At 45.0% G+C, this 25,616-nt stretch overlaps 1 protein-coding gene across 15 annotated transcripts in view; it reads left to right on the top strand.

The window, feature by feature from the left end:
• TMEM86A (transmembrane protein 86A) overlaps positions 1-25,231 on the top strand; it is a 28,508-nt gene extending 3,277 nt beyond the window's left edge. For 5 of the 15 annotated variants that reach the window (XM_053946475.1, XM_053946470.1, XM_053946469.1 and 2 more), the window contains 4 exons: positions 25-112; positions 11,198-11,269; positions 12,673-12,937; positions 16,455-25,231. In XM_053946475.1, the coding sequence (XP_053802450.1) occupies positions 11,258-11,269; positions 12,673-12,937; positions 16,455-16,882 (705 nt within the window). In that variant the 5' untranslated portion in view covers positions 25-112; positions 11,198-11,257 and the 3' untranslated portion in view covers positions 16,883-25,231. The other 10 variants (XM_053946473.1, XM_053946472.1, XM_053946467.1 and 7 more) reach the window with 8 other exon arrangements.
• Positions 25,232-25,616: the final 385 nt, after the last annotated feature.

The raw sequence follows: 25,616 nt of genomic DNA, 5'->3' as shown, positions 1-25,616 counted from the left end.
TGTGACCAATTTACTTCTCCAAAGGCAAATAATGCAGGTGTGAAGCTATGGGGAGCTGGAGGGATGATAAGACCGGGAGCTGTGACCAGAGCTATTTGCCATTGCTGTGGAGGTGAGAGGGGAGGGCGACTGATCCTTCACACAGCTCACAAAGAAAAGAGCTGCAAGCCTTCAGTGTTCTGAGGAGCAATTTTTTGCACCTCTCTGTCAGTGGTTGTCACGTCACTGTTGCTCTGAAGGAGGGCATGGTGCTGCCCCCATGCTGGCTGTCCCACGGCCCGGAAGGGCGGCTGGAATCGGTGTCACACAGCAGTCTGTGCTGCCCAGGAGTGTGGTGTGGCCCTTGCACAGTTAGGGGTGAGGAGCAGGATGGCTCTACAGCTGGTGGGCTTCCTTCAGCAAGTCTCTTGCTGAAGGGAAGGGCAGTGGCCATCGGTCTGGCCACAGCTGGGTGCTTGCCTTGGGGCCCAGCCCTTATCTCTGTGCTGCACTGCCTTTGCTCAGGGTCCTTGGAGCCAGCATGGATATCGCTGCCATGACATGATGGGAAGATCCTCTGGAGGGGCAGCACCTGAGGCATAATCAAATTAGCCAGAGGAATTGATTTGTCTGTAGTGTATGTCCTCTCTCAGCACACTGCAGCATCAGCCTCAGTGGGGAGATCACCAGAAGAATGCATCTGAGAGTTTTCAGGATTTTTCTTGTTGCTCTCAAAATGATGGCCTTTGTACAGTACTGAAACACATAGCCCTGGCTGCTTACACACAACCTGCTCTCCTGCATCTCCCCCTCTTTCCTTCCTTAGGACACTCTTGTAACAAGAGTTAAAACCCATGAGCTCTTAAGTCTGCTGTACAACCGATAGCGGGAAGGAACCACGCAAGGAGGCACAGTCCATGGAAAGGACCAAGCCAGGACTGCTTGTATGTGCTGGCTGCCAGGTGTGCATCATTGCCTGGAGGGCTTGGAATGTCCACCCGGTACACACAGAGAGACCACAGCATTGTGCAGAGCTCATCAGGCTGTGGTCTCTGATGCTGCACAGTTCATACGTGCTTAGCGGGGAGCATGCCCACAAATAAACAAGTCTGATGCCAAAGTACCTTTTAACATATTGTGCCAGGTCTTCAGTTGGGATAAAGCTCTTGAGTCCTGCTGATGTTAGAGTCTAGACTTGCATGGTGCTGGGCAGTGGCAGGGAAGATGCATTTGTCTGCTCTCCTGTTCCATCTGGTGAAAGTCATCTTGGAGGGAAGCTTTCACTGCTTACTCTGCTAGGCAAGCAGGAGTGTCCTGCTTCAAAATTGTTATTGCCTGAAGGAAGTGGAGCCCTCAGCCTTGTCCCTTCTGGGTGGGAAGTAGCAGCACCCTCCTGAGAGCAGCCCTTGTCAGCCCTCGGGAAAGATGCAGGATGTCACTGGGACAGAGCATAAAAGTGACTTGCAAAAACTGGACAAAATACGTGAAAGGTACAGTCTTGAAAGATACTCACCAGCAAGAAATATGGAATAGGGCTGGAGGACTGGATGTTTCTGAACAGGGGCCAAACCACACTGATCCAGATGGGTATGGAAACCTGATGTAAATCATGTCGCTTAGATACTCTGTCTGCACTGTGGGCAATTGTAGCAGTAGTAGGTCGAAGCATAGTTTTAAAGGTTTATTATTAGGAAGGGTGCTCTGTAATCCTCAAACTTCTGCTGAAAACAAGAAAGCCAGATCACACTGGAACTATTTCAGCCTTTGCTTGTTACAGAGAGGATGTATTATTTCTGCATTAATGAGTGAAATGTTAGCAACCATCTAAGTTAGAAGTAACTCTTATGGTTAATTTTGCTTGTTCTCTGTTTCTATGCAACGTTGATGCTTTCATTGTAATTTCCCCCATTACTTAAATGCATCATAAATTCAGATTTTATTATGCAGGAGGCTTGTAGACATGCACATTTATATACTGCATAGACAATTATGGAAATATGGCACTACTATAAAAACCAAGCCAATGTAAATGAAAGATAGAAAATATTTCTAAGCATCTGAGCTCACTGAAGAAAGGGAGGGAATCATCACCTTAGCAAAGCTTAGCTGGATCTTAGTAACATTTATGTCAGTCCCACCTTTTGGAAGAAGCCTAAAAACTTCGGTCCTGTTGAGGAAAAAGCTGTCCTGATTTATGCCAGCTAAAGCCCAAGCATAGTGTTACATGCCACGATTTATTTTTTCAGACTGAACTTGCGCATTCTTGCTGTGACATTGACATTCTTTGCTGTATCTGTTGCTAGGGGAGGGTGGGCTAGTGGAGCATGCAAAGTGCAGGCTTCTCTCACTCTCTTCCCAGTTCCAGGGAGGGAGCATTAAGCAGGCAGTGCTGATCGCTGCTGCAGGCAGTGCTGTGGATTAAAGGCTTCATTAACCCAAGTGTATCACTCAAGGCACACGTGTCTGTTGTTCAAAGTGTGCTTTGAGCATTAAGATTGTGGGTGCAGCTCAGAAGTCTGTACTTACACGTAATTCCTCTGAAAGGACTGCATTTCTTCCGTTCTCTTCTCCTGTCCAAGTACGTCTATCCAAAATACACTGTGTGCGGCAGAAGATCCAAAGTTATCTTCTCTGTGGGTAACTTCACAGTGCTGAGGAAATAATAACTCCAGTGAAATTAGACTCTTAGAAAAAGATGGCATCAGGAACCCATCTTCTGCTAGCATGTGGAAACTTTTGAACAGCAAAAGGACTATTAATTACATAACTCCCTTCCCTCCTGGAGGCCCAAGTGGTTATTATATCACCACTTAATTTTTCTACTGTCCTTCATGTCACACAGTGCCCAGTATACTTGTCATTACACTAGAGACATAGATTTTGCTTACTGCAACATACACAAAATGAGGGTGATGGTTATTCCTTCTTCTAGCCCACTTGTGCCCTTCCTATATCCATTTCTTATACTGCCATGATCTAAATAGCATTTCAGCTAATGACAGGTTTCTGTGTGACAAATGTGTCAGTCTAGAGCATCCCTCCATATAATGCTGGATGTGAACAAGTATCCACGTGACACGGTGCAGAAAACTGTGTGTAGGTGTTTACACACCACCAGAGCTGAAAAGCAGTAAGATGGGCTGGGCAAGAGCTTTCCTGAGGATTTCAGGTGTGCTGGGCTGGGAAGGATTTCAGATACCAGCAGGGCCCAGGGGCTCACACTGCAGCCTCTGACTCAAGAGTTGCATAGATGCAGTTTCTCTCTCTTATTTCTCAATAAATGCAACTTGTGTCTCTTGCGTTGTCAGTGTTGCAAGGCTGACTCTTGTATTGCAAATCTGCCTGTTAGTGAGGATAGTGGCTCCTTTGATTCACCTTCCTGCAATCCTGTGGAAATGCCTTGTTTCTACCAGCAGGCTAGTCTTCTCCCAAAAACTAATTCCTGTAGATTACTGAAAGACATGTTCTTGCCAAAACTGAGAAAAATGAGACAACCCTTGTTACTGAATTTGCCTTGAGACTTTTGTCAAGTTTGAATGAATGGTAAAGTTTGATGTTTTGCTCCTCACCAGATACCAGCTTTGGAGGCAGATATGGCATCAGGCAGTAAATTTCTTGTTCATATCAAAATGAGTGCCTTTCTGCTGGTCACAAGTAGCCTCTGATTGAATCATTGCTTGAGACTGAGGCAAGTTTGACCTTAAGCCAGCTGCTCATTTTTCAGCACATTCTAGGCACACAAGACAGATCCTCAGATTTACATGTCCCCCATGGCTTCAGCAGAACTGGGCTGAGGCCATGGCTTAGCTACTGTATCCCTGTTTGCCTGTGTCTTTGATTTTGTTAGAGTATGGATAGCAGTGCTGACTTGCTCTCCATTGCAGGAGGAAGTAAGTAAGTTTTGTGGCTTTTCCCTGCAACCCTGATATAAAAGGAGTGTGATGGCAAGGTTATCACTTAAATGATGTTTTAATTGAAGTTTCCACTTTGCTTGGTTGCATCTCTGGATTTGCACCCTCAATATAAAGGGCATAATCCTTGTAAGCAGCTGCACACTCATTTGTGAGTGTGGTCTGCATTTGTTTATGCAGCTGGATTACAGCAGGGGTTTTGCAAATAAAAGCCTTGGTGTATCAGTGTGAATCCTGGGAGTGTGTGGGTTAGTGTTTGTGCAGGTTAGTGTTTGCACCTGCCCACTCCACATCTGTTGAGACTGGCTGGGAAGATCCAATTTGTCTTCAGGTAAGTTGTGTCTGATTCTGACTTATCCGGGTCACAGCATCTTGACACAAGAATAGATATTGGAAATAAAATCTGTGGCTCTACTATCATCCTTTGACCTTAACACCCTCCTGTCTCTTAAGCATATTGATCCCATGATAAAATTGAGGAGGACTGCTGCTTTTTTTAAGGTATCACAGCAGCATCTCTCTAAATACACATCTTTATTAGGATTCATTGCTATTTTTCCCATCTGATTTTCTTTAATATCAGTATTTCAGAAGCTTTCAACCTGCAGGACATGATACAGAGGTAAAGCTTTTCATTCAGCTTCCTAATAGACATAAGACAAGCTGAGGAGTCCCTCCTGGGCTTCCCAGCACAGCCCTATTTGGTATTATTGGAGCCCCTTGTGAGGATTTATACAGCAAAAGTCTCTTGTGCAGAACTGCCAGCTTTCCCAGACACTGGCAGCTGCCTTCCCCTCCTGTTTTTGTTCTTCCTTCCTGTTCCTTTTGCAAAAGCTTCACCTCTGCCAAGTGTGCACCGGAGTGTTGTGTGAGCCAGAAGTGCCTTTTGAATGCCTGAGGCGGTTTCACCCTTGATGTGTCTTTGGCAATGGCTGGTGAGGCTGTACAGCCTGTTGTGTGTCACCTGCCTTCTGGGCTGCACTACTGGCTCTTCAGCTGTTCCTGCAGAGGGCTGTGACAGCACCAGTGCCTGCAATGCCCTTCCTTTAGACCCACATTATTCCCCACAGATTGTAGGTAAAATGACATTGTTCTGCTGAAGAGGTTGCTTCTGGCTGGAAGGGCCTCCCTTCCCTCACAAATACCAGTCCCTGGTGGCAAAGCAGCATGGGCCAGGGTAGAGCTTTGCCAAGTGCCCATTTTCCCTGGGTGCACATTCTACTGTGCATCCCTACTGCCACAGTGAAATGACAGAGTGGCTGGGGCTCACCAACAAGCACATACGTGTTGCAGTGGGTTGTGGGGTGTGCATTTCAGGGTGCTGGCTACCTGGCTCCTGAATTCCCTGTGGCTTCAGAGCCTCCTCCTGATGTCCGGAGTAGCAGCGGGATATGGCCCCACCTGACCTCACTCAAGAGGAAGGGTGTGTGCCCTTGATGTGGCAGCGCTGCATCTCTGATGAACAAAATGAAAAGACAGACCCATTGTGGTTCAGGTTTTTAAGCATCTGCAAGGGGTTCTTTTGTGAGTGTTACAGCAAAGGAAATGTTTGGAGAGGCTTGCTTACACAAAAAGGAAAATCTGGAATCCCAGGGGGGAAAAGCAATCTTTGCTCTGAGATAAGATGCTTTCAGGCAAATACTATATTTTTGCTGTCATTTCTGAGAGCCATTGAACTATCCTGAAAGCACTAGTCTATGACAGCCCCTGAAGGCCTGAAGAGGCTTTTGAATTCTTGACTAGTTTAGTATTGTTAGTGCTTGGCAGTGTCATATTATTGACCATACTCTCCAAAACTGACAGCTATAGCATTGCTACAGATGTGGAGTCAATCATTACTACTGCAGGTTAAGAAGAGGTTTTTAAAATGGCCCTGCTTGTGGTCTTGTGCCAGTCTGGTAGACAGGACATACGATTGGTAATGGGAAAAAAAGCAAAATCACACCCCAAAAACAAACCCTAGCAAAAATATGTACTTCCAGGCTGAGTCTTCAGGGTGAAATGTATTTGTCTGTAATTTTTTATGAGTTAACATCTGCTAAAGAAAGGCTTCACCACCTTGAAGGCTTCTCTGCAGTCCCAGAAAGCCAAGGGCAGGTACCCAGTGACTTTGTAAGGTATTGGTTGGTGTAGCAGTACCTGACTTCACCTGGCCTGGTAGCAGTAGGTCCTGGGCAGTACAGGAAGATCCCAGAGACACTGTTGTGTACCTCATTAGTCAATCTAAAAAAATTTCATATTCTATTCAGTACAGGAGATAACTTTTTATGGATACTGTAATTTCCTTAACTGCTGGAGGGAACACCGTGGTCCATTGTCTCAAGATAGCTTTGGGCAGTGTCATGGTTTAAAAGGCAAGAAGTAGGAGTGGGCTCCTCTTGCAATATGTGGCACAAGCAGTGCCCTGAGTGGTGGGGTGATTTCCTTGGCTCCAGAACCTCCTCCATCTACTTTAGGCTCCTAAGGGACTGTTCCCTCACACTTCTAGAGCCTCCTACAAGGAGTCTTGAGGGCAAGACTCCAGTTTCCCATTTTATACATACCGGCTGTCTGCAGATGCATGTTTTTTATCTCATGGATGTAGCAGCAGAGAGCTGCCATGTTCAAGAGCTCCCAGGTCACAGTGGCTGCTGAGACAGCCTGGCCTCGTCAGCAGCCCTGTGAGTGTGGTCAGTGCGGCTGCTCAGCGCCCAGCGTGTTCTACATTCTTCTTCCTTAAGCGCCTGATGACAAGATGAGGCTGCTGTTCTACTTACACTGCAGAAGTGGTGTCTGCAACCTCGTGTCACTGCCACTGCCACAGCACAAGGAGTCTCTGAACGACTGCTCCCCAGCTCTCCTGGCACAAACCAGCCCATTTTTGAGGCTCAGCTGGGTGGCTGCGCCGTGCCCCACAGTGCCTGGGCATGCTGCCTCACTGTGGGGGCTCGAACTGCCATTCTACCTGGGAGAGGCTGGCACAGGCAGACATTGCCCTGCTGCCAGGCATCTGCAGGGAACCTCGTGCTGCAAATTTCCTCCTTTCTCTGTGCATCTGAGGGGCAGTCACTCATCTGGAAGCACCCTCAGTGCTGACAGGTTTTCATCCCCTCTATGTTAATCTGGAGAGTCGCTTGAGTGTTAATGTGACTGCAAGCTGAGTAGCACTTTGACGTGGTGGTGAAAATAAGTTTTGTTGTGGTTCCTTTTCCTGCATGCAGCTGTGTCTGGAGCAGCCCAGCCATGCACTAAGGCCCTTATTAGATGCCAGTTTGATTGATCCTCACCCACTGCCTGCTCCTCTGTGCCTCCACCAAAGGGCGACTTTTCTGGTGCCAAGAATTTGTGAACCAATATAGCTGAGTTCACCACCCAAGAACAGTGAGGGCCTGTGTGAATTTCTTAATCACATTTTTCTGGCAAATAGCCCTAGCTTGGTCTTAAGAAAAAGAAGTCAAGTATTTCTAGCTCTCAACCCTGTGTTGGTCTGTTGTGAAGCAAAGCTTGGAAGTACAGCTGGACCTTACTTTGCTTAACTGAGGTGGGGAAGAGAGTACCCAGACTGCTGGGGTAGAGGGGGGGAATGATGGAAGCCAACAAATCAGCCCTATTTTGCAAGAGTTTAAGAGACCCTGGGGATGGAAGAGCTGCCTTGGATATTCATGTGTCTGAGTTGGGAGGATGATCTTTTTGCAGGCTGGAAGTGTTCGGGCAGAGTCCTGTTACTTTTGGCTTGTGCTGAACAACAGAGGCTCCTGTCAGACAAATCCATGATTTTTTGACCCCCTGCAAACAGGTCTGACTGAACAGCTGAGCATGAGCTGAGTTTCACTGCATTACCCTTGTGGGAGAAACAGAGGCCCTGAGTTGAGCTGGGGAGTGCCAGAAGCTGCAATAAAGTCGTGGCAAAACTCATTGCATGGCATAAGCATGGTGAAGACAGGATTTTAAGCATGCAACTTCTCCCACATGCAAAACACGTACCATCTTCTGGGTGATTTATTTGCTATTTCACAAATCTGTTTTAGATGCAGCCTCTACAGTGTTGTCTTCACTTGAGGGGAGGAGGATTTATCTATCACCCTGAATTTTCTGCAGCATGTGGAGCCTGTTCAGGAGCCATCTGCCTTGGATGCTTGGCCCTTGGCATCTCCAACACAAACATAAAGCCTCCTATTAATTGCAAAAATATGTTGCACCAACACAGTATTTCAGGCAGGTTGACTGGCTGATTCAATAACTCCTCACCACCCTCCATAACAAGCACTTATTTTCAGAATTTTATTTAGGAGCAACCTGGGACATGTACAAGCCACTACCTTCCTTGACAAATGGCAATAGGCAATCGGTTGTCCCCCAGGAGCATGTTTGTTCCTGCAGGAGAGCAGAGCTGGAGAGCCTTGCAGAGAGCCACATATTCTGGGCAGTGAGAAACAAGGGCCATGGGCTTGCAGTGACAGCAAATGTGGCAACAAAGCCAAATAAATATTTATTGGCATACAACTGGGGGTGGGAGCTATTGTCACAGTAGGGGATAACCAAGGCAGGATCCACAATGCTAAATGCCAAAAGCCAGGAGGAGCAGCTCAGACACAAAATGGTACAAGCCTGATGGGAGGGCTGGGTGGAGGACAACAGCCCAGCTTTTTTGGCCAATGCACACAGTTGTGCTCAAGTGTTGCTCAGTGGAATGGCTGGGGTATTATTTTTACAGCACTTTTCCTGGAAAGCCGCACTTTGCAGCCCAGTGGGTGTGAGCCATATCCCCACAGCAGGCTGGCACTCAGCTGGTGTTTGTATACTCATTTTCATTGCAGGCTGATTTAGAGGGCTTTGCAGAGAGAAGAGCATTAGCTGATATTCCAAATTGTTTTCTGGGACCAGTGCAAGGCTTAAGAACAATGAACTCTGTCCAGCTGTGCAACAAGCTTCTGATGTTCTTCTGTACCTCAGGACCAAGATATCTCCTTCCCTGTGGCAGCTGGATTTGCTTTCCCACTTGTGAAATAGATACAGAAAATTGGCTCCAAAATGTTAAAGAAAATCAAAGCACTGTCTTATGAGTGTAGCTGTTCCTCTGTGGATGGGGCTTATTCTGGAGTAGAGGAACCAGGTGTAAATTTTTTTGGCTTGGTTATGTGCCTGCAGTGGTCAGAACAGGCTAGATACAGCAGTATGTCAAACTGGAGCAGAATGAGTACAGACAAAACAAGAAGGGATCCTGTAAACCTGTGAACACCTAGAAAGTGGATATCCAAGCCCCAAGCCTCTAGAAAGCTGCAAGTGCCAGTACCATGTTCTATTTGAAGATCACAGAATGGTTGGGATTGCAAGGGACCTCTGGAGATTATCTGACATAAAGTCTCTTGGTGAGAGTCAAGACACAACTTCCTCTTAGTCTGCCCAAGTCTTGGAGGGCTTCACTGGATTTGATTGGATACAGATAACTTAATAAATAATATTTCTACTGTAATTCTACAAATATGGAGATAGTGGCTTTATAGCAGTTTAAACTAGTTTTTAAAGACTCTGAGTAACTTAGTAGCCATAGTAGTTGAGAAAAAGCCCCAAACTATGCTCAGTTTAGAAATTAAAATGTTGGAAATACTGCCTTGTTTTTGCATTCAAGACATTTTCTGTACTGCATTTCAGCACAGAGTAAATTAGCAGTGGTAGGAGAAAAGATTTGGGAAGAAAAATGCAATAGAATTTGTAACAAAATGGCAAAACCCAGCTTAAAGCCATGACAATCACACACATTAGCAAAAAAGGTCTTGTCACCTCCATCAAGTGCTTCCTTTTCCAGCCCCATGGTGCAGACCCATCTCACATTCTGGCTCTGAGACACAGGGACAAAGGAGATAGGTGGTTTAATCCAATTTATCCACACAGACAAGAAATAATGTTCCCATTCTCTGTGGTGCAGCAAGTCCCATCATGGATTATATGCTTGGCTTTCCTCAAGCCATAGCTTCCAGTCATGTTGGTACATAGTTTTCCAATACCAGTCTTGGCTTGTCCTTCAGGTGGCAAATTGCCCCATCACCCCTTTCCAAGCCTCAGCCACATCGCCAAACAGAGGATGATCCTCCCTCACCCTCTGGTTGCCTCAGTTTTTCTTGGAGAACTTTTCCAAAGTATTTCCAGTGCCACTCATGAGGCCCTCATCTTGGTCAGAGCCATAAAAGGGGCTCCAGTGAGCTGCCGCATTCCATGATGGGCAAGGGCATGGTTGGAAATAACTCATCTGAAGTATACTTGGAGAAGAAGTGTTAAGAAATAAAGTGTCAATGATGAGAAGCCTGTAGCCCTTCTAGAAGTATGAAGTCATTCTTACATGAGAGTGCTGTAATTCTTATGCATGAAAAATTCCTCAATTATTATTAGGATGTAAATAATACAAATCATTATTCTAAAATAAAGCTGTCTGGGCTTGCAAAATCCACATTCAGATAGTGAGAAAAGGTAATTTTAAGCTTACCAAGCAAACATAATTATTCTGCACAAGTTTTTATCTTAGCTTCAGTAAGGCAAGGTTCCTGGGAAAATGACAAGTGTAATTAAAAATTGTCTCATTATGTGTGCACACAGGGGAGGGCAAGCAGTGATGGTAATTGTAACTGCTCCTAGCAGGTGTTTTTCTGTTAATATGAAGTATTAAATAAAACCTACCATGTTTACTAACCCAAATACTCTCCTGTATGCTTCTGTCTGTGCACTCTTTCCCCTACAATACTTGATAGTTCCCAGGCAACCCCAGTACTGCAAGGAGACTACATAGGTTTTTATGACATTTAATTCAAATTCATTTGCTATGTGCTGCCAGAATTTTCCCAGGGAATGCAGACAAGGAGTGGTAAATGGTGATTAATTTCGACAGCCTAAGTAGAGGAGTAACGATGGCTCCCCATGTAATACAAGAAAGTTAACGGCTTGCTGATGTCCTTTTGTTAGGGAATTGTGTAGCCTGGTTGTTTAATGGAGTGTTTAAAAATTGTGTTGGCAATAGCCTATGAATAATGTATGATGAAATACCTTACTGCCAAGAAACTGCTGATATGCTGGGGAAATTTCCATCAGATGTGAGAAAAATTTTGATGGCACTGTCTTCTTGGGATGCCCTTTATTTATAGCCTCGCTGCTTCAGAAATTGCATTCCCTTTTAAGATACTGCATGTGAAAATGCCCTCCACTGCCTCTGTCTTCCAACTCCACCTGACTCCATTTGCTTGTGCCCATAAAAGATCCTGATTTTTTATGAGATTAGGCTTTATCACCTGATCACTGTAAGCATGGAATATTTCCTGTGCAATCTTCATCTGTTCTAGGTATCTGCACCAAGGCATTCTGCATCAAAGGAAGATGAACACTGGTCATAACAATGTCCCATGATGCAGGAAGTAAGAAAAGGGTCAAGTTATTTGGGGAAAAAAAAAACCCAAAGACAAGTTGGACTTCACAGTGTGAAATCAGTTTGGATGCCTCTAAATTTTCCCCCATATCCTCCTCCAGTGCAGGAGGCCTCAGTGTGCTTTGGCCATGAGCAGTGGGAAGTTGTTATGATATGTAGGAAATAAATCTTGCTTGACCAAAGAAATGAGAAGACTGAGGGTGAACCCTTGCTTGCAGGGGAGCTCAGGGGGTTACAGTGCTTTAGGTGCAAGAGAAAACAGGCCTCCTGTAAGACTCTAGGACATAGCTCAGGCAGGCATGGAAGCAGTTACAGTCCTTTCCTTTGCTCCTTGTTTTGCCCCTTGGCTCTTCTCCAGCAGAAAATAAAATCATAGCTTTGTTTCTCACATGGAGTTTTACCCACCTGCCCTGAAATACAGAAATGTGGCAGGAGGGCAGGTGAACACAATGTGTATCACTGTGTAGAGGTGGTCTCAGCTAAGTGTTTGTCAAGAGCAGACCCAGCTTGTGAAGCCCGCAGCTCTGTGCCCTGCTGTGGTTTTGTTATGAGTAGCCAAGTGCTCGTTCTGCATTTTTTGTGTCTGTATTTACACAGTAGAGCCCTGAGTCAAAACATTTCCTGCAATATGGTACTGTATTATTAGATTGTTGCTAGAACAAAGCCACACGAGGTTGATGTTAGTATGAGTCAGCCGAGGAAGTGGCATCCTCACCTGAGAGGTTGATGTGTTGGGTTTTGTCGCTCGTGATGCCAACAGCAAGCTCCAGGCATGAGGCTACAATGCAGGGGAAAGAATGGGTTGGGAGATCAACTGGTTGATCTGCAACCAGGGTGATCTGCAACTGGCTAAGCAGGAGGATTTGTGAAAATGGGAGAGATTTATGCCTTTACTGGCTTGTTTGCTGCTGGGATATATCTGGGCATTCAGTATTTTCACAGCTCCTGGAAAGGTGTATAAAAGGTGTCCTGGGGTGACTTTATGATGATCGTATCCCCATTCATTTGTTTAGACCAGAAATAAGTTTTGCACCTTTAAGATTAGCTTAAACACAATATAGGTGACAAGGAGCACCAGAGGAGTTTGACTAATGGCCTGAATATTTTCAGTGGAACAAATAAAGAGAAAAGGTTCTAAAACTTCCTCGAAATCCAGCACTCAAAGGCCATCCTGCCAACTGAGAAGAGTTTTCAGCAGAGAGGTTCACAAAGGTCTAGGCAGAGGATTGTGGTCAAGTCAACCAGTGTTTCTTGGGGTAGGAACACTGTCAGCTGACAGTATATGGAAGAGCAACTTTCAAAGGGAAGGAGCCAGTTCTGTTATGAAATTTATTCCACTGATGCTTCTGATGATCTTATTAATTTGTTTTTTAACGTTTGTTTTTTTTTTAGGTGAAGAGTGAAGGCCCCAAACTGGTCCCCTTCTTTAAAGCCACTTGTGTCTATTTTGTCCTCTGGCTGCCAACTTCCAGCCCCTCCTGGTTCAGTGCCCTCATTAAATGTTTACCCATCTTTTGCCTGTGGGTTTTCCTTCTGGCTCATGGGATTAACTTCTTAGTGTCACACCGGAGTGCCAGCCGCATCCTAGCAGGACTCATATTCTCGGCAGTAGGAGACGCCTTTCTCATCTGGCAGGAGCAGGGCTACTTCATTCATGGTGAGTACAGTGTCAGTCCTAAAGGGATGCCACAGTGCCCAGCTGTTGCCTTCTTTATTTAGTTATGAGTTGCTGGCCCACATGTTTTGTTTATTCATGTACAGCTTAAGCCCCGGGTGCTGGGAAGCACTCATCCCTTGACTAAAATCCATCATGGTTTGAGGAAGCACATAATGGATGAATCTTTCTCTTGAGCTTCTCTTGAGGTTAGAGAGGTAATTGGGTCAGGTTAGGTTTTCTGGCATGTGTCACAGCATCTGGGCTGGCTGGAGTTGAGAAGGTGGCATGCCAGAATCCCTGGGGAAGAGAAGGAAATGCTCATGGCACTCATCAGTTCCCATGAGGCTATGGGAAGTATTTACCTCCTATCTCTCTGCAGGGAGATATGTCAGCCCTTTGCTGTGAGGACTGGGGATGGAACATACTGTGCACAGCTCCTTGGTGGAGAACAGGTGGAGAGGACATTTATGTTTTGACAGACAAGCCCATAGCCTGGGGGAGGCATTAAGTGGATGATAGAAACCAAAGCAGCAGGAATCTTGTCCTGCTTGCAGGTTCATCAGTGTGAATCATGCAGCCTGTTGTACAAGACATGTCTGTTTTGCAAAACATTTAAATGATGGTCAGTCAAGGACAAACCTTACCTCAGTGGTTGGTCTTCTCTACAGAAAGATCCACATCTCTCACAGTAAAATGAGCTTGGTTTATTTTGCTAGTTTGCAGACTGGAACATAATGATTCAGATTAATCATTTAAAGCCACGTTGAACCTGCCTGCAGCAACTCTCTCCCTGGCCTTGGACTGTCAAAAGAAATCAGCAGCAATTGAGTTATTCACTGAACTGACTGGTGGGGTTTCTGAAGTTAATTTAAGCAGCATCAGGATTGCACATAACACCCACCATTAACTGGCTGCTGTAACTGTCCCACTGGAAAATGTGATGAGGGAACTTTCTTGACTTGTGCTGTTGTCAGCTCTGAAAATCAAAGGCTTATTTTTTCCCGTCTCTCATGAGGTTAGTATTTAGTTTTATTCTAGGATTCCCACAAGCTCTTTCTTTATGAGAAGGAAGTGTGTGTAGTGCCAGATCTGAAAGGCCAAATGCTCTGAATCTGGTTTTAATCCTGCTTCCCAAGAGCTTATCCTCATCCCATTAAAAGTTGGAGTATATTTCAGATATAAGTAGATAAGGTGCACTACTCCATCCTTCATTTTGCCTGCAAAATGTATTTTCTCCTAATTAAAACTTATCTGCTGACAACTGACAATATTTTTGACATGATCAGGTGTGGGAATTTGAAGTTTGAGGAGAGAAGAGAAAGACTGGATGAAAATGTACATTCTGTTCAATTTCTGCAGTTTTTGGACTGAAAAGGCTTGGAAACTGGGCTCATTTGAAAAGCTTTTAAGACAATGAGTTTATAAAAGGACATTTGTTCATTATTTTATATAGAAGTGAGAGCCTGGGAACCTACTCCTGGCACACTTGACTTTTTTTAATTTTTGCTGTTTCAGTCCACTAATAATACATTATTTTCTGACTACTGTCTTACTGAATGTAGAAGATACTTTACAGTGTTAATATCCACCTCCTTTGATAGCAGGCACTTAGAAACAATTTATGCATTTGGTGAAGAAGATAGGAACTAGCAAAAAGGCCTTATTGCCAGCCTGAGGAAACCCAGAGGAAGAAAGTGGGAGAAAAGGGCTGATCTCCTTGATGTGGTTGAGAGGACCAAGCTAAATGTGGAGAAATACAAGAGACGTGCACTCCCTTCCCTGTGCAGCCATCACAGGTTTCCCCATTTCCTGGCTTGATTTGTGGGTGTTGAATGAGTAAACCTGGGAGCTGACTCCCTTGTTTGTGACCAGCCTCACCACATATCGCGAAACTCCTCCTGCCTTTCCAGGCTCTTTGCCTGCCGCATCCTGTCCTCTCCTCCTCCTCTTTCTCACTGCCAGATGCCTGCATGAAGGACAACACATTCTTCAGTTCCCTGTTGCAGAATGCTCCATATAATGACACTGAAGGAAAAAACATTGCTCACTGCTGGGACGACATATCCTTCTTCTCCTTACCACCTCCCTGGGCTCTAATCTTTCTTCCACTATAACCCTATAAAAAGCTCTTGTCCTAAATCCCTTCTCAGTTCCTTCAGTGTTCTGTCCACGAGGTGCAGTAGCTCTGTGAAACATCAGCTTCTCGTTGTCCTCCTTTGTGCTTCTCTTCTTTCCCCTTCACGCTGTCCATTTTCTTTAGCCTCACCCTGCAAAACAGATCCCACCAGCCCCCTCCCTCTTGTGGATTTCCTTCTCATCCCACCATGGCTGAACTCTCAGTGGGTGTCTGATCTGGTCTTCCCCAAAGGCAGGGAGGTACTTCCACTTCTTCCTTGATTGCCTCAACAAGACTAGTAGGATGAAGCAACGTCTCCCAGCTGCAGGTTTTTGTGACTGCCCTTACACCAGAGCATCACATGTTAAATGTGAACAAGTGTCCTGCTGGAGGACTCAGCTTCCCAGATCCTTTTCTTCATTTCATGCTTTACAATTGCATGAAAACTTCCAGTTCCTCTAATAACCCTGCCAGGATAAAGTAGGAGAGCCTGCAGCTGCACCATGTGTGTGTCTGGGAACCAGAAGACCCAAGGAGCTGGGCTCTGTTTGTGCCCCATTATCTACAGTTGTCATGACAGCTTGCAGGCAGCAGCTATACCAACACACTGGGACATATTTTTGTCAAATGGATTAGTGACAAGTTAATAACACATGGGCAACACCTTCCAACACCCACATCTGGCATTTCTCAGCGGTGTTGCACTTCAAAGGGAAGACAGCATTTTATTTTCCCTGACTGATTCCTGGTAAGGTTCATCTGAATCTTGCAAATAGCCATAAAATTGTTGGCAGATCACATTGGTGCAGTCCCTGAAATATGCCAGCTGCTTCTTTCCAGCTGAGGTTTCTCCCAGCTATGGGCAGAGATGGAGAAGTAGCCAGATTTAGTCCTCAAGTGCCTTTGGGTTTCTGGCTAAATACAGGCAAGCTTTGTGTCAGGGTTCAGAGGGATTAGTGTCTTTTGTCACGTTTTGTTCCTACACTGCTGTGGTTCCAGTCTTCTTGTTCCACATGTGACCTATGATCAAAACATTATGGATAGTTAGAGGGGGTTGTCTTTGGTCTGCTTTGCTCCCAACCTTCCACCCAAAGCAGGGGAAGAGGAGCTACCTGAAAAACAAGATCAATTAATTCTCCAGCAGCTTAGTTCCACCCAGCTTCTCAGCAGAAAGGCTTTTGTCACAGCACAGCTGTACTTTTCTGCAGCTGTATTTGTGCTGGGGTTTTTATTTAGGTTGGAGACTTGATGCTATCTCCCATGTACAGATGGGAAAATGGTCAGTATGGTTATCACTGGCAGTGTTAGTGGTCGGTAACACTGGAAGGAATGTTTTCTTCTGCTACTGACTGCCCGTCACTGATGAAAGGTCACACTTTCTGTGTCAATCCCTCTCTCCAGGTCTGCTGATGTTCGCCATCACACACATCCTGTACTCTTCAGCCTTTGGCATGAAGCCTTTGCACCTCAAAGCCGGCTTACTGATGGGTGTTGTTTCCAGTTCCTGCTATGCCTTCCTGTACTCCTACCTCTCGGGTCCATTCACCTATCTGGTGGCCGTCTACATAGCCCTGATCGGCTTCATGGGCTGGCGGGCGGTGGCGGGTGTGCAGCTGTGCAATGACCTGTGGACATGGACCAAGCTGTCAGCCTGCGTGGGTGCCATGCTCTTCATGGTGTCGGACCTCACCATCGCGCTCAACAAGTTCTGCTTCCCCGTGCCCTACTCACGCGTCATCATCATGGCCACCTACTATGCGGCCCAAATGCTGATTGCACTGTCGGCCGTGGAGACCAGAGATGAAGAGGACTTCAGGAAGAGGAGCTAGGTGGAGTGCCAATAGTCTGTGAACACATGGGTTATATCTCAGGTGCTGTAGCTGCATTCACCCCTGAGAGAGATCTCCATTTCTCTAGGCACACTGGTGATGTTGATTTTGCTTCTTTGAAGCATTACCTTTGGGAATTACATTCTTTTCATTGGCTTTCTCTGAATACAGCTTACTTCAGTGTGGAGTCCACATCAGAAAGCTTAGACTGTCCCTGCAGTAGTTACTCATTCAACTTTTCCTCCTTGGAAGTGCATTTTACTTGTGAGTCTTGAAATTGATGCTGAATGTCTGGGAAGAGGAGGGCTGGTGGAAAGGAGGTTTGGCCATGCACTGTGCTAAAAGGCTTGCTCTCAACTGTAGGCAGACAGGCACAGATGTCTGCTAAAGTCATAGGTAAAAATTAATTTAACCGATGTTTATCTATTTTGCGCATTACAGTATGCAAACTGGAGCTATTCCTCCATTAAAAGGAAGCTTGGAGGGAGAATAAAAACAGCATATCCAGCTAGGAGCTGAGCTCTGGAGTCAATGGCCAGCAGAACCAGCATGAAAGCAGAACCCCAAGCTGAGGGCACAGAGTGGGAGGTGTGCTGGCAGTGCTGTGTGCTTTGATTGCAGTGCTTACTACTCCAGGGCAGGTCTCCAGGTGCAGGTCAGCATTGCTGCCTGCGGCAGAACTGTAAAGAGCAGGAATTTGGTGGGATATCAGGTGTTCTCCCTCTCCATGTGCATGCAGTTACACAGTGCCTGCAGCTGCCAGTGAGATGGAATGGGCACACAAGGAACTTTGATTTTTAAAGCAGAACTTAGTCATTGTCTTACTTATTGTATGTCCTAATTATCCTTACTATGGCAGACAGGCATCTAATCTTTATGCCTTTTTTCTCCAATGTTCTAACAAGTGATGTACCCATGTACACATTAAGTTTTAGTAGCACTTTCAGTAATACTTTCAGTACTGCTGCCTGCAGTATCTTAAACCTTTGTGTGAGCATTTCCTGTGATCATGGCCCTGATTTTGGATGTAGATTGCCACATTTTGCCAGCTGGTGAAAAACAATCCTCTTTGCACCACTTCTTTTTTTGTCAGAAAGCCCCTTTTCAGCAGAGCTTCTGTCCTTTGTGTTCAACACGCCTGGCACTTCCTTCTCAAACTCACATGAACTCATATAGAACCCTGCTAGCTTTTTCCTTTTGTTGAGAGGTGCTGAGTGGGTCTCCTGCTCCTCTCCAGCCTCACCTGGTGTGCCTGGCAGGGAATAGGCATTGCCTCCCCACGACTTCTCCATCAGTGCAATTGCAGCCAGTATTACAGAAATCTGGGTTAGCCATCCTGACCCCATGGGGGCATCTGCTGCTTTTCAGACAGGGATCAGAAAGGTCATCTGCATTATGGAGAGGGAAAGCACTGTAGGTAGCACAGCCCCTGTAATCCCTTCCCTTTAATGCTGTTATGTAATACTGTCAGTATTCATTCACTGGCGCATGGGGGCCTGCCTGGAGTAAACAGCCAGGGGAATTTAGAGCCATACACCATTTTCATTCTTCAGCATTGCTTATCTCCTGGCCACAGATTGAACCCTGCAGTGTAGCTCTCTGCAGATGTCACCTGCTGTTACTCAGTTTGGCTGTTTGCAAATCTCCTCCTGCAACAAAGTGACCCAGCTGAGAGGAAGTCTAAGCATTTGAGGTGAACCCCACCATCCTCCCAGCATGTGAGCAGATAGCACACTGCAGTCTTTGAATCCCAGCTCCTTGGCATGGGTCAGCACACTCAGTCTTAGCTGGCAGTTCTTCAGAGGAGCTCCCCACATCCTGAGCTTCCCTTTGCTTTGAGGGAAATGTTTGTGTGATAAAGTAAGCTTTATTTAAAAGTCTTGAGTTTTGATTCTCTTTTTTCTCCTCTCTAGAAACGAGTAGTCTTGAACTGCTTAAAAATAGCTGAGTTGCTTTTCTGTTTGCTTTTTCTTCTTGGCTTGCTTTGCTGTCCTGCTGTACCATCAGCCACTGGATACCTGCAGAAGAGTCTTGATGTGTTATTAGGAGGCCTCTCCTCTCCACTGGCCATCAGAGGTGCAGTTTCTGGTGGCAGAGGTCTCTGGGTGGGACAGCAAAACTTGTGCAGCCCAAGTGGGCTGTTGTTCCCTTGCTGTCCTGGAACAGGTCACCTGGAGTGACCTGGCTGGGACATATTGGCCAGTCACACTGGCTCCATCCCCTGCTGCAACAGCTTCAGCCTTCCTGGGAACATAAGGCAGAGCCCTCAGCATACAAAGGAGAGCTCTCGTTGGTTTGGAGGTTTGCTGGCAACGGCTCTTCATCTTCAAAATCTCTCTCTGGCTCTGCATTCCCCTTTCTAATCCCTGTTACTTGAATGAGACCATTTTCCTGGAGGCTCTTCCTGCTGGGAAGAGACCAGCTGCTGTGGACTGTGATCTGACACAATTTTGAGATGCCTAAATCCTGAGAAGCACTAAGCAGTTGCTGGCAGTCTGTTAAATAACTTTTCCTGGGATTAAAACTGTTCCCTCAACCCCAGCGAGGGCAATCTTCACTTTGAAATAGAGCAAAAAATGAAGTGGTGTTCATATGTGACAAATGGCGTTACTGTCTGTGGGGCTGCGTTTGTGGACCCTCCTGTTGTCTCTTTGCCCTGTAAAATTTAGGTCAAATCCATTCTTCTCCTTTTCAGGAGTACAGTTCTTGAGAAGCACCCAGTCTTTGGCCCAGGAATGTTACAGAGGGAATGAAGCCTTCCAGGTGCTGTAGTGTTCCTGGCCCCAGCAGCAGCAGCTCCTTTTGTTGCTAAGTACGGAGGCTTTCTTTTCACACTGCTATATCCAAACATCCTTCTGCAAACCTGTCTATGGTCACTTGAGCTTACACACGTGGTTTGGTTACTTTCTGTAGTTATCACTATCTTGAAGGTCCTTTGGCTCTTTAATTGGACATATAAAAGATGCAGCACATTTACTTCAGCCTCTTTCTGTAGGCAGATCCTCCTTGCACAGAACTCTCAGGGTCAGTCAGGGAAGCAGTGTTAATTGCAACTTGTTTTTAAGTGCTAGTAATGCTGTGTCACAGGGTGATGCTTGTAGAAACAGCAGCTCAAGAAGAACAAAGCCAGAGGATTTTAACTTTAAGCTTTACTCTTACTCTGTGCTGGATACCTGGCTTCCTACTCCTCCATACTGAGGCATCTGTAAGACTGATTGGTTTAAGGATTACTCTAACATGGCTTTTGAGTAGATTGCTTGAAGGTTTCATGTTGTCATCAGTAGAGGTGATTAATATATTTTTAGACAAGTTTATAAAATTCCCAGGAGGAGCTTGGCAGTTTTTAGTGGCTCTTCAAAGTTTTCCAGTCCTGTAGGTTGATACTAACACCTGCATTTTCATCTTGCTATTGTGGTATTTTTGGAAGCTGTTCTGGAGAAGCAGATCAAAGCAAACAGCAACTGTAGAGCTTAGTGGCAGATGCCTCTTTCTCTTTGCTTGGTTTCTGAATGCAGACAGGGCATCTTTTAAGCAGAGGCATCATAACTGTGTTATTGGAAGAGGATAGGAAGTTGCTGACTTCTCATTACAGAAATCCTCCTGGGTAGTTCTCCTGCCTTTTATCCATGCTCACTTCTTGTGTGGCCTTGGGTGAATCACTTAAATTTTCTGGGGTCAGGTCCACATGTGGTGTACGAGGACCAGTGCAATGCCAAGTTATCCCAGCAGGGGACCAGGCCCTCACCCCATTCTAAAATGGAGATATTACCCCTTACCTACCTCACAAGGATAACATGAGGATTGATGCTCATACAGCACTTTGAAGATGTCAAGTGCTATGTAAGTCACGAGTATTATCCAACTTTAATGTTAAAATTGCTTTTAGGGATCTGCAGGACTTCTCTTAAAACACAGAATGTGTGACTGCCTTTTCAATTTGCATCAGATAGAAAAAGACTGCAAAATATTTATTCATGCTGGTTAACAGGATGGGCTCAGCTACACTTGAACTCTGTGGGAGGTTTAGCTTAAAAATCTGAACTCTCTAATTTCAGTTTTGCAAATGATTTTTAGTTCTTCTAAAAGCCTTGACCAAATTCTTAGATGTGAACCTTGCATCCAACTTTTGCAGTCTGGTCTTGTCTCTCACTCTTAGCTGGAGTAAATATAATCCAGCCAAAACAGAGTGCCTCACAGTCTGCTGTGGCTTTTGAAAAAAGCTGGAACAGAAAATGAAATCATTCTATTCAACCTTCTGCAGAAGGTCAGCTGGGTTTCATGAGACAACTTTCAAAGGGATCTTTAATTTCTCTTATTGTAAGTTTCACTGGCTTTAAAAACAGCAGAGAGAGAAAGCCTTGATGGAATCAATAAGGTCGGCACATCCTTCTTGAATTCCCTTTTTTCATCCAAATGAAGGAAACAGTGGGTTTTGTATCAAAGGAAGTGCATGTACCACCAGTCCCATGGCCCAGAACAAAAGTTGATCTAGAAATACAGCTCTCAACCGTCACCATGTTCTCAACTAGGATAAAAATGCCACTGTTCATTGATCTAAATCTGGGCCACAGCTAGAAACTACCTGGTTTTTGTAGCACTAGCTGCTGTACAAACACAAATGAAGGCAAGGAATTACACACCAAGGAATGTGAGCTGTGTACATGTGAAATGAACCATTATTTTGAAGCAGCTGCAGTAAAATCTTAATATGAACTCAGAAGCAAACACAATGCAAATTTTTATGGTTTCTTTAAAATATTTGATGGGTTTTCATTTTCTTAGTTTGGAGAAAATTTATTTTTGCTCTTACTGTAAAGAATAAAAATACACTATTCTAGACAGACTACAAATGAAGAAAAAGTGGCCAGTTGGCAGGAATGCCAAAATTTCTGTGGTCTGTATTGTTTCTGTGCTGACACTATGCTGCTGTCGAGTGAGCTACTGGAGTGGTGTGATGGCTCAAAAGTCAGGCTGAAGCACAAGATGCAGGTGTTGAGCCACCAAGACTTCAATGGGAGCATGACTGGGCCAGTTTGGATCAGTCGAAAGACAGCACATAAGGAAATAAAAGACAACTTTTCCTGACAGGAGAAAAGCAAGGAACCAAAACCAGCCCATTGGGCGATGGTGCTGAATCACTACAAACATTTTTGATCTAGACCCTGTTGGTGCAGGCTCCTAATTCAGCTGGGGAGGCTTGCTCCAAGCCTATGGTACTGGCAGGGTCAGGCCAGCAGAACCTGAAGCTTTGTAAATTAAACTCAAAAACCAGAAAGCAACAACAAAAACAAGAAGAAAATCCCAAAACCACAAAAAGAAATCCAAAAACAAAACCAAAAAACAACCCAAGGAAGGAGAAAGCCAATGCCACCAGGTAAGTGGCAGTTCTGCCTGACTGAGAAGGCAGAGTGGCTGGTCTGTCCTGAACACTAATGTCTATGTCTTGGACCTGTGTGAGTCTCTTGCTCCAGCCCCCTCCCACACATTCCAGGCAGAGTGCATTGAAAATGTGACTGAAGCAGCTGCTCTCCTCTGGGGAGTCAAGCACTTTGCCATGTCTGAAAGTCTCTAGCACTTACTTTATTTACTGTGATTGTAAAGGTCACCACATACAGTACAGCCACTTGATCTGGGATCTCTTCTTAACACATTTTTATGCTGATTTTACTATATTTGGAATGTATTTTTTTTCTCATTTCTTCTGTGTGTAACAGCAATTGAAAATACTAATTTACTCAGTATTTTTACTGTGCAGATACAACGTCTCCTTGCTCATTTTCTGTTTCTGTCACTGTTTCAGGATGGAATGTGAGGCCCCTCTGTGGTGGGCAGCTTTGTGCCATTGTTATACCCTGCAGCATAATTTGTGCTGGAGCTGCTCAGCACCCCACTAAAGCTGACTGTCACAGTCAAGCCACAGCATTCCTACCTGGGGAACCCTGAAAAACACCCACATTCACTCTACAGAGTACATCCAACACAAACCAACCAGGCACCTGGCTGGTGTTACACCACATCCTGCGTGCCCTGGGATGCCAATCTCTGGGGCAAGCTTGTCCCTTGCTGTTCCAGCCAATCCCACAGACAACTGCCATTTGTCCACACTTCCAGGGAGAAGGGAGCTTGCTGCACAGGGCTGCTCCACAAGACTGCTCACTGCCAAGAATTCCCAGACTAATGGCCAAATCTCTCTTGCCCCTTGCCCAGGAAAAAATTCCAGGAGGAAAGGAGTGGAGTAGTCTGCAGATTTTTCTCTGGCTGGGGATCTGATGCCAGCTTCTTCAGCTGTTTGATGCAGTGGCACAGATATTTTATTTCATTAATCCTGAACCAGGCCATCTGTCACCAGTGGAACAGGTTCCAAGGATTTATAGCATAGAAACACAGTGGGTGTAAGTGCTCCCAGTGAGTTAAATGGATCTGCTCCCAGGCTTAATGGAGACTCCTTCATCCTCCCCTCCTGAAGTGGAATGGTTCCTCATGTAAGAATTAATCAGTACCAGGCAGATATACAACCAAATTATTTTCAGGGTGGCCTAAAGGGGTTAACAGGAGGCAAAAGGGAGTGATTCTCTCCTCTTCCTTTTATTTGGTCTTTTACAATTCCTTTCAAAATCTTAAGAGGCCTGCTGGGAGGAGCATCCTGTTTCCTCATACCTCCGTCCTAGCTCCAGATGGAACAAAAGTGATACAATATTCTCAGACTGAGTGTGTCTGGGTGGCTAGCCACTGCTATACTTTTATTCCAGAACTGGCTCCTGGAAGATTTCAGTCTACATTAAAAGAACCAGTACCAATGTGTGTATATTTGTATTGATCTACCTGTCAGCCTGTTCAGTGGTTCAGATTTTCTGTAATCCCTTATCTAGGCATGGCCACCAAGCAGTGAAGTTCCTGCACTTTCTGTGGCCAGCTCTTTTGCAAAGTGACTCCCTCATTTGCAAAGCTGTATTTACTTGGTATTTCAAGGATTTAAGTATTTCAGATTTATGGCTTACTCTGTGTTTATATGCAATCTCACATAAAGAAGCCTAAAATATCATGGAGCTCCTGCTGGGCTATCTGGAGAAAAGGAGGCAGAATCCAGGTCTCTTCTTGAACGTGGAAGCAGGATTCTCTCCAATCTTTGGCTCCTTTTATTACCATTAAGATACATTAGCAGAGGGTATTAGAAATGCCACCTTTAACATCCTACTGTACAAAATCACTTAGAGGGAAGGAAGATGCAAACAACTGGAAGTGCCTCTGGTGAGCAGAAGCCCCACTCTACCACCTGGTCTAACTGACCTTCATAGAAGCCAAGGGCAGCTGCATTTTGAGCCACATGAAGACAAACTACCCAGCCACAACAATGCTGTTCTGCATGCCAGACTAGGCACAACTAGTTCCAATAATTAGATCTTGTGTTTCAACTTCTGCAAACTTCCTGTCCCTGTGTCCATCTTTTTTTTTAAGGAAAAGAAAAAGACTAAGTGCCATAATTAGTGCAGTCAACTCTAAGTTTTGAGTGTAAGTCTCAAAAAGTTATGGATAAAAAGCTTTATAAAATTTTTAAAGGTTTTAAAGCTCTATAAGGCTTTCCACTGTATAAAGGAAAAAGTTGTCTGCTTGTAGTTTTTGTAGGAAGTGACAGTTCAAATTTAGGGGAGTTCTCATTTTCACTCCCATTTCCCCTTGTTCACTTCAGCACTGTTCTGAATAATTCACTTTGGGTGTAATAGTCTTTGTGTTCTTTGCAACCTGCCCTCTCCCAGCCTAAGGAAAATTATATTCATCCCCTCTGAGCTACAACAGCAGCAGAGCTGCTGTGTTTTTCACTGAGGTAGTGCAGTGCCCTATTTTTTTTTTTTTTTGCAAATATTATGAAAAGGGCTAAAACTGAAAAACATGGCTAAGCAGAAGAGTGCAATTAAAGAAGAGAAATAGAAAAATACTTAAGTATTTGGTTTGTGTAGCAAGGCTTTGGTGGCAGGAGGGGACTGCAGGGGTGGCTTCTGTGAGAGGCTGCTGGAAGCTTCCCCTGTGTCCAGTAGAAGCAATGGGTCCAAGTGTCTCTGTATCAACACTATTGAGAAGGGGAAGAAAACTGCAACAGCAACTGCAGCCAAAGAGAGGAGTGAGAATATGTGAGAGAAGTGGAAAGAGGGGCAAAGATGAGGCATGATGAACTGACCACAGCTCCTATTCCCCATCTACCTGCACCAGTGGGTAAAGGAGGTAAAGAATTCTGAAATAAAGTTAAGCCCAGGAAGAAGGGAGCCCAGGAGTAGGGGAAAGATGTTATAAAACGTAGGGGTTTCCTTTTTGTACCCTACTCTGATTTGATTGGTAATAAATTAAATTCCCCAAGCTGAGTGTGTTTTGCCTGTGATGGTAATTGGTGAGTGATCTCTCTATCCTTACCTTGCTTCATAAGCCTTTTGTTAAATTTTCTATCTCCTATCCAGCTGTGGGAGAGTAGTGATAAAATAGCTTTGGGTCTGCACCAGGTGTCCAGCTGAGGTAAATCCACCACATTATATTAAGAGGAATTGAGATAGAAGTTTAGTCCCTGTGGAATCAACACAGAAATCAGCTACTCCTTCACAATTGTTCAAATCAGCAGATTTGCTCAGCCTTTAGGTCAGCCCTTACTCCTTTCCCATAGGACAGCCTGTCAGCAGGTAAAGACCAGAGAAAGTCTCTGAAAAACATCCCTAAAGAAAATCTTTAAAGTGCTGGTCTGAAGGGGTTC

This window comes from Vidua chalybeata, chromosome 6 (genome assembly GCF_026979565.1).
Source record: "Vidua chalybeata isolate OUT-0048 chromosome 6, bVidCha1 merged haplotype, whole genome shotgun sequence".
Taxonomy (NCBI): Eukaryota; Metazoa; Chordata; class Aves; order Passeriformes; family Viduidae; genus Vidua; species Vidua chalybeata.
This window is presented reverse-complemented; position numbering and strand designations above follow the sequence as displayed.